Below are 9550 nucleotides of genomic sequence, written 5' to 3' on the forward strand. Positions count from 1 at the left end.
ACACTGAGACAGATGTTGTAAAGAAATGGGAACTCATTACTGTGTCACAACATGGAATCATCTACCTATGGATCTAGGGGCAACCATGTACAATGGAGACCTTGTGAAGGACATGCTGCAGTTGTTTTGGGAATCCAGGGCCATATGTTGAGGCATGGATACAATTTGCAGTTTAGGGGGAGGCTATATGTTTATAATATATAATCAGTAACAACAGCTGGTTAACACATGTATAAAGAAGGGAAGGCTACAGTACAGAAATGAGGGTCTGTGCAAAGCACTAAATGCAACCAATGAGCAAGTGCATAAAAAGGCAGGTTGTAGCAATAGGTATGGGCATCTCACAATATGCAACAGACAGCCATTGCCAGACATGAGTACATGTACTAGTCTGGTTACCAAAGGGAAGCAACTAAAAAGTTCATTATCCAGGAGACTGAAGTGCTATCCCAGGCTCTCTGCCCAAATGTTTTCTATTTACTGGGCAAAGCTACCACCATACCTTTCAACTGTTCAGATTTTTGCAGAATTTCCATCTTTTTGGCTCATATTTTTGGTCTGTTCCTCATAAAAGTTTGTGGTTTTCTGGCAAATCATTGTGATGATCTGAGGATTGAAGTCACTAAATAATGACATACATTTGGGTTTCAGATAATTTATGTTAAAACAAGACCTGCTACTCTGGTAACTTTATAAGTTTATAAGAGCGATATTTAAAATATGTCCCTATTTTTGGGCCTTTGTCCCACCATTTTGTTGGGCTTTGTCCAGATTTCTTGCACTAAGAGGTTGAGAGGTATGGGCACCACAGACAAGCATTATCAGTCCAGATATGACAGGGACTAGTGCAAGATGTGAAAACAGTGAGCAGACAAAATAGGTCATAGGAAAAGGTTCATTGAATTACTGATGTGATATTCCATCCAAAGAAAAAGAGCATGCAGCACCATCACTGAACTGGCTCACTGAGGCTGAAGACTTTTTGGTCTCATTTGCTGCCCAGGGTGAGTGGTTCTTCATAACTTGGGGTAGATTCAGTATGGGAGTTGGGCTGGCACCAATGACCTGCGTGTGTGTCAGGTGGGGAAGCACCAGATTAGTGCTTTTATAGTACAGCATAGCAAACTCAACTACATGTTTGAAGGGAAAGACTGGCCAAGGTCCGTCTAAATATCTGTCCTTTCAGGCACCTGTGCTCTGCAGCTGCAACAACTAGCTTAACAAGATGTGTGTGTCACTATATACTACTGTGTGTGGGGGGCAAGCAATGGTGTTAAGTGTGCTCCTACTTTCAAAGGTTCCACTGGTGCAGGGTTCAACACAACAGGTCAGCATAGGACTGATGTCAGCAGGGTACCTTTGGCTAATGATGGCAACATGCAGTTGGCACAGTCTAATGACACAGGGCACTGCCTGCAATACTACCTAGGATGTGGCCACACGCATTCATCATTACATAAGCTCATGTAGAGGTGCAGACTGAGGACATGAACTCACCATGGCATGATCATCATCTTCTACATGAGAATATGTTGTAGCCTCCACCTGTGTCATCAGCATACACAGCATCCAAAATGCTGTCCAAATCTGTAGGCATGGGGGTATAGACACCAGACTATGTCTAATATAGCTATGACACTTGGCACTAATTAGTGTATGTATAATTCAGTGAGCAAGAACAGCCAGCTGCTACACACAGCAATGTGGAGATAGTGAGTATGCACCATGGCTTGCAGCAAGACATGTAGCAAGTGCACAGTGACATGGAGTATAGTGACAGGGAACACATACGGTTAGCTTCCACTGCTGGTTCTGTCAGACACACTGCTACTGCTAACAGGTCTACTTTAACAGGTCATACATCCCATGGCTGCAAGAGGTCCAATGTGGGGATCTCCTGCTACCAGAAAAAATCATGGCCTTGCATTTTGCTTTATTAAATGGAAGTGGACTTGAAACAGTTAAATGTAGATTATTTATATTATTTTCACTGTTTGCTGAAACTACCTCTTATGCTTTTCTTTCCATTCCTTTCAAAGGATTACTTTTAATCCAGTTTACTAGGGTGATATATGCATTCAATACACTTTCCTAGAAATATTAAGCACAAATATACTCATAACAATACGTAACTAGTTATAATGTGATCTATTTTCATAGAAGTGATTTGCTCTCTATCATATAAACACAATTCATTTTGTGCATTGCACACTTTATCTCTGATCCCTTTATCCATTATTTGTACCACTTAAGATGTATAACTTTCTTATCTTTGATTTTGTACTGCATCCTTAGTTTGCAGTTAATATGTAGCTATGCTATACATCTGTTTCCATCCTTCTGGAATATCATCTTTTAAGGATTACTACAGAAATGGCGAATGACAAATGACTGAACCCTACATCACTCAGTGAATCACAATTAAGTGACTTGTTGAGTCAGCGCAGAACAGCACCACTAAATAATCTTCCTTTATGTGCTTCGTGTGCCACATCCTCAGACTTGGTTATACTTAGTTGGCAGTTGTGGAGTTCTTCCCCTCATGGGAAACTTCATATTCCCCATTCAGAATTTTTGGTTAAACATAGCTCTGCAAAACAGAGTCAGAGAATTATGTTACACTCACCTATATCATGATTGTGTATACCTGACCAATTTAGGACATCAGAAACATTGACATAGACTGTTTGCTGCTTCAGACAATAAGTTGTCATATTAGGTTCTATTATCAATCATCAAAGTGCATAATACCAAAACAACATGATGCCTGATGCACAGAAGGGTGAAAAAGTTAACTTTAAGCACTTTTCTTTTGGGTGGAACAAGCAAGCCCATCTGCACCCCCAATGTGGGGGGAAGTAACTTTCCACTCCCCAAAATTATATATATATATATATATATATATATATATATATATATATATATATATATATATATATATATATAGCTAGATATACATATATACCAACTCCATGGTCACACCAACTCAAAGAAAGGAGAAATCTTTCAAAAGAAAGGAATGAGGATTATTTCCAGCACACATTTAAAAATTGCACCAGCAATGACTTCCTATGGAAACAATAAGCATCTTTTTCTTTGGGCAATTGATACTCAAGGAACTTCACCTCAGCCAACTGCCAAGAAGTCATACTATTACTTAGCCTAGTCTTAATGATCCTTTATACCAAAACTTTGTTTATTGTTTTAGAAGTTGTATTTTATCTATCTATCTTTCTGTCTATCTATCTATCTATCTATCTATCTATCTATCTATCTATCTTTGTTTCTACAACTGAAAAGGTGGGGTGAAAGTGCAATTGTTGAACATGAGAGCAAGATAATCTGAATAGGTTCTGTGACCTAACATCAGACAGGTAATATTTCATTTATTTTATCTTGAATTTGTAAACTGGCATACAGCACTGATCACATTGGACCCATGTCAGTCTCAGCCCCAGGAAAACACAACAGTTAGATGACATTATATGCAGAGTGAATGACAAAATGCAATATATACATATATTATATATAAACTGAATTTCATAGTTGGCTTGAGGGAAGAAAGGCAATAAATAAATTACATTATACACAGTGTGAGTGAAAAAATACAATATATGCATGCATTATAGAGTGGAAATCATGCTTGGCATGTTGAAAACATCATAATCAAACAAAGAGTCAGAGAAAGGTGTGTAGGTGGAAGAAGGGAATTAACAGGTTAATTTATATGACCAGAGAGATATAGCAGCTGCATTTTCCCAGAGTCTTGAAATGTGTTTTCATTTGTGAATGGAAAATGGTGTTACAAGAATGAGGTTTAAGAAAAAAAGGCAGAGATTCCCATCGTTTATCCACCAGACAATGACTTCAGACCAGTGCATTAACTTTTATTTATATTAATACGTATACAATGTATGTACATGATTGTATGTATGCATCTATGTATTTGTATCTGCTTTGAATAATTATTACCAGATGCATCTGTCTCTGATATATATCAGCCAGAGTGTTTCACTTGACTCAGCAGATGTAAATGTGAAAAGCTGATATACCAAGAGTCTTATCTATTTACTAGCAATACTCTGAGCTATACTTTGTTTCATCTACATTTATCAGTGTCTGTGAGTGGCCCAGCAACCCTCCTGAACATTTGCTACTGAGGTTTTATTATCTCTATAGTTGCTGCAAGCATTTAAACATGTTGACATTTTAAAAAAGCACTACATTAAAAGATGTTACCATTTTAAATAATCAGAGTGCCTCTGAAGAGCTCCCTTACCGAGCATCATTAAAAGAAAAAGCTGATCAAGACACCGAAGCAACAACTGGCAGAGAAAATGTTACTGAAATGGTATGTATTATTTTACGTGAACTTTGAGAATGACATTTAAACAAAATGTAATTTTTAATCAGGATGCACAGAACACACATCAAGTGGTTACATAGCTACCCATATATCCTAACAGCTGTCATTTAGGTGATTATACCAGCAGGCAGTTTTATTTTTGCCAGCTTCTCAAATCATCATATCAGTATAATCAAACACACTGAAACAGTAAGTAATAACAGTTCAGATTTTTCTGCTAATCAAATGAAACTACTTTGGCCACTGGAAAACATGTACTGACAGCATTCTTCAGAGTAGCAATAAATGCAGTTTTATTTGCTGTTGTATGCAGATTATTTCACAACTCGTAGCTCCAAGAGCACAGTGCAGAATAATTCATACTACACCCATGTATTAACTGGCAGAAAAATGCCTATGTAGTTTGCAATGAGTTACCCTTAACTCTATAATGCAGTGACCCTGTACATGAATATATTAAGTGATGGAGTATACAAGGAAATGTTTTACTAAATGCAATTTATTTAGTTGGAAATCAGATTCTCTCTGGTTGATGTTGCACACTTATCCTAGAGGTGTTAAATTAATAGAGTAGCTACCCTTAGAATGATTTATTTCCTGAAGAGGCAGAAATAACTTGCTGTTTCATGAAAAGACATTTGTAACATATCCCTATGATTACTGTATTAGTAAACTAAAATAAACATTTGGGCTGTGAACAGTATGTAAGTAAGGTAATTTGCCTACATATAGCTATGTGTAATATAGATATTGGTAATCAGGTGTTGAACATACCAATCGCCACATTTCTTTCTTTCTTTCTTTCTTTCTTTCTTTCTTTCTTTCTTTCTTTCTTTCTTTCTTTCTTTCTTCCTGTCTTTATTCTTTGGAGGTTTGGGGGAGGGGGTTCTCCTTGTCAAGACCATCATACCCTTCCTCACTTCTTTGACCCATTTGTTCTGCCTCTGCCTGGTCAATGTTATAATGTCAGCTGAGGTAAAAATCAGGTCAAGGTGAAACATCATCTTTGAGTGTTTATGATTGTTTTCTTTCTGTCCTACACTTTTTTTCTTTCCTTTACTGCCATAGTGTCAATCTAAATCTATGTCTGTGGAAAAAACACTATGTTTCTCCATTTTTACAGCAGGTCAGAAGCTTGTGATCTCTCTTTTGGGTCATGCTGTTACTAAAAACATCTCTCTCCTCACCCCCCTGGGAGGTAGGCCAGTAAAATGACACTTATTTCCATCCTTCTGGTTGTCTCCTCGGGGAGCATTTCTGCAAATCAGATCCAAGCCTCCATAGCTCTCACCTCTCCAGAATTTGGCAGAATGTCTGCATTTCTGCCTCATATTTTTGGTCAGTTGCCTCATAAAATTGATGATTTTCTGGCAAATGTTTGAGAATTGATGTCATTAAATAATGACAGACATTTGAGTTTCATACTTCATATCATTCTGAAAAATGCATGTTAATAAAAACATGTTATTGTAGTAAGTTTCTAAGTTTATAAGAGCAATATTTAAAATATGTCTCTGCTTTTGGCCCTTTGTTTCTCATTATTTTTGGCTTTGTCCTGCATTATTACACTAAGAGGTATTCAGCTAAGCCTCCTGTATCACAGAACTTACAAATAACACATCCTAAGTTGAAAAAGGGAGTACTTTAGGATAGGTTTGAATTACTGTACTTAAACATGTATACAACACACTAGGTTAAAGATTCCAACAATAGAAAAAAGTACAAACACAGCCATGCAGCAAATCAGAGTATGGTAAACAGGAGAATAAAGCAGAACAAAACCTGAAGGCTGTATGAAAGCATAATAGCTAAGAATCTAAGCTAAGAGTATTGAATGCATAGCTTGAGTAGTGCTTTTGAGATCAGAGACCGTTCTATGGTCATTTTAAACGCAGGCTTTGTTTCTTTTCTCCTTACTTAACTTGCACCAACTTTAGTCATCCAGCCACTCTAAACAAAGAGCTATTTTATTAACTGCTACATTAACTGAATAACATTTGATGGTTCATGCGTTTTGATGCAAGAAAGACAAGCAATGCTACTTAAAGAAAGGGTGGTGTAAGGATTAATGTACAATTTACAACAAGTATATGAAATGTGAACAAAACTTGTTGTGACTGGAGAGAAGACAAGACTTTCACATTCATAAGACCCAAAAAAGTGACCTCTGGAAAACAATTACAAATTCAGAGACTAAATTGCTTATGAGAGAAGGAAAAAGGCAAACTCGATTAAACAGGCAACTGTGTGAATGACAAATTCAACCCCTTAATCATGAAACTAATAAATGCTGCACAGGTTGAATCAACCGAATTTATTACACTTGATAAAAAATATGAGCCAGTCTAAGCGCTTTCGTTCAGACACATATTGAACTTTAGAAAGTTTGTTTCTGAAGAAGTTCAATATGTATCTGAACGAAAGCGTTTAAACTGGCTCATATTTTTTAATAAATTCGATTGATTCAACCTGTGCGGCGTTTATTTGTTTTTTACGTTTATCAGTACGCGGTTTGTCATTTTGTTTGGCTTTAATCATGAAACTAAAATATGTTTCAAATATGGATTTAAAAGCATTCCTTATATTTTCATAAATTGCATACGCATAAGCATTTTGGAGACTGTTTTCCACAACTATTGAGTCCTAACTGGATGTAGGTGATGGATTATCCAATCTGTTCCTCTTCAATTAGAATATTCTGTTCACCAGTTACGAATGTTTTTGTCTTTCACATTTTTCCCTTAGTAGCTCCATATATAGTAATCCCTCCAGTGACATACTTAAGCTGCATGTATTTCATTACTTCACTTTTATTCACATGTAAAAATATGTTTGAGACCCACAAGAAATGGTCACATTGGGCAGTCTGGTGTGAATGTCTCAATCACGATTTCTACAGACCTTGGGCAGTCTGGTGTGAATGTCTCAATCACGATTTCTACAGACCATGTGAGAGGATTTACTATAACACATCAGATACATAATCCAGAGAGTGCTGAAAGGAATTACATGGATATTAACCTGTTAGGAAAATAGTTGTCACATATTAAATAAAATATACATGGCTTTCTCGTGATGTGATAAGGTTCTTCAGTTACTTCTTATTCAAGTTCTACTAACATATGGAGAAAAAATCAGTATTTTATTGTGATTTAGTCATTAATTTGTTTGTTTTTAATGTTTAGATGCTGCTGACAGTTGGAATTCTTCTGCTCCTCTCCAGTACATATTCAGGCATCTCCAGTGAATTACCAGAAGAAATAAACATACAGCCTATACGGAAATTTCTAGCTGTGCCTGACAGTGAAGTGGAGAACTCGATTGCAAAACGTAATTAAACAGTTTAAATGATACTTGGCTAATTACATATTTCTCAAGGTTTATGATGTCTTAGATAAGTCATACTTCTGTCTCTTGAATTAGCAGCATACTCTGTGAGAGAACAACAGTAATGTATCCTAAAATAATGTTTATTCTTCATTTATTTAAAATGTTTAAAGTTTACTTATAATTATAAACCCAGTGTTTAGTTTACAGTTCAACTAATTAACATTAGTACAGTATATCATACAAAACATTTTCAAGTTATGTGGTACACTGGCTTATGCTCCATTTTCCACTCACATTACCTTCAGCAGGATATAGGAAGTAAATGCTGTAAGTAGATCACTCAGGAAATAGGCTCTTAGGTCACTGCCCATTTTGATGAAAGCAAAATGAGTGAAACTGTTTTGGCAGTAAATGTTCCCATGCCCATACAGCTGTATCATTAGGTTATAGGGTGCATACTGTGGAACACAGCACAACACAACACATACGGCCATAAATTAATTTCCTTGTTAGAGATTATGTTAAGCAGTGTAGCAGGCCATTGTTCTGTTTTGGTTGGTGAAATGATGTACTTTAGCCAGGATCGTAAAATATGTCAGCTATTAGTGGTAAGGATGTGACACAAGAGGCCAGCTAGCATGATCCTGGAAACCAGTGGTTCAGAGGCACATTAGCTGCAATGAGTAAAGACCTCAATCCATCAGCTGATTTTCATGTGTCTGAGTCACTCAGTGATTATCACAAGGGCCTAACAGGCCCTGTTCTGCTTGTAGTAAGCACTGTCAGACAATGCACTATGTTTGTACAGGTACTTCCCTCATTCATTCCCCTGCATACACACACACGCACGCACACACACACACACACACACACACAACACATACACACACACACACACACACACACACACACACACACACACACACACACACACACACACACACACACACACACACACACGCACACACACACAGTCATAATTCTTATTGTCTCTCATTTAAAAGGTGGTCCCTGATGTTGCCTCTTATTTTTGCATATCCTTCGTAAAGCATAGATGATTACAGTCAGTCATTAATGCAGAAATTAAGTTTCATTCTTCTTTAAAAAGTGCTTCTGGATCAAGACCTGCTGCTCTATTAATATTTTAATTGCATTGCAATAATAAATAGAGCAACTCACTGGTGCCCTTCTTGCTTTGTTGGAAGTCTGCAGCATTGCATCTATATGTCACAGAGTACAATAGTCAGTCAGTATTTCATACATCTTTGTATTTTATGCATTGTGCTGCTACAACCTGTGTTCTATTAAATTTGTAAATAGATTAGTGAATTAATCCTAGCATACCTCATTTCTTTTTTATGATAACTTTTATACTCCACTCCTCAGTGCCTGTTGTCTAGCCAGAAACAGAGTCAGTACCCAATGGCCGAGTATCTGGTGGCCATTGCCCTCATAGCCCCACAGCTTGTTCTATCTGTAAGTGTTGCCCTGAACCCTCTCACCTACACTACTACCGCAATGCACAAACATCTTACCCCCACTGCACCTACACAGGGTACTACACTGACCTTGCACTTGTTACTGTTTACTGATTTGCTGATCATTTTGTGTGCTAAGAATGACTTCTCAAATGAATAAGGAGTGTGTGCAATTATGTCTGCTGAAACCACTACCTGCTGGCATCATGCTTATCCTGTCTCTTGCCAGTATCATCTGCTTTATTGTCACGTTTGTATGTGCTATTCATTCTTAAAAGTTAAGTGCACCAACCTGTGCATCTCTGCCACATATGAACTACAATGTGTCATGCGTATAGTAATTAAGTCTAGGAAAATCAATGGAGTATCCCTACAT

At 37.1% G+C, this 9550-nt stretch overlaps 1 protein-coding gene across 3 annotated transcripts in view; it reads left to right on the forward strand.

The window, feature by feature from the left end:
- LOC122816589 (putative sodium-coupled neutral amino acid transporter 10) overlaps positions 1 to 9550 on the forward strand; it is a 436081-nt gene that overhangs the window by 323354 nt on the left and 103177 nt on the right. For all 3 annotated transcript variants that reach the window (XM_044089479.1, XM_044089480.1, XM_044089481.1), the window contains 2 exons: positions 4256 to 4351; positions 7552 to 7696. In XM_044089479.1, the coding sequence (XP_043945414.1) occupies positions 4256 to 4351; positions 7552 to 7696 (241 nt within the window). The remainder of the gene's footprint in view (positions 1 to 4255; positions 4352 to 7551; positions 7697 to 9550) is intronic.

This window comes from Protopterus annectens, chromosome 12.part0 (genome assembly GCF_019279795.1).
Source record: "Protopterus annectens isolate FY-2018-M chromosome 12.part0, PAN1.0, whole genome shotgun sequence".
Classification (NCBI taxonomy): Eukaryota; Metazoa; Chordata; order Ceratodontiformes; family Protopteridae; genus Protopterus; species Protopterus annectens.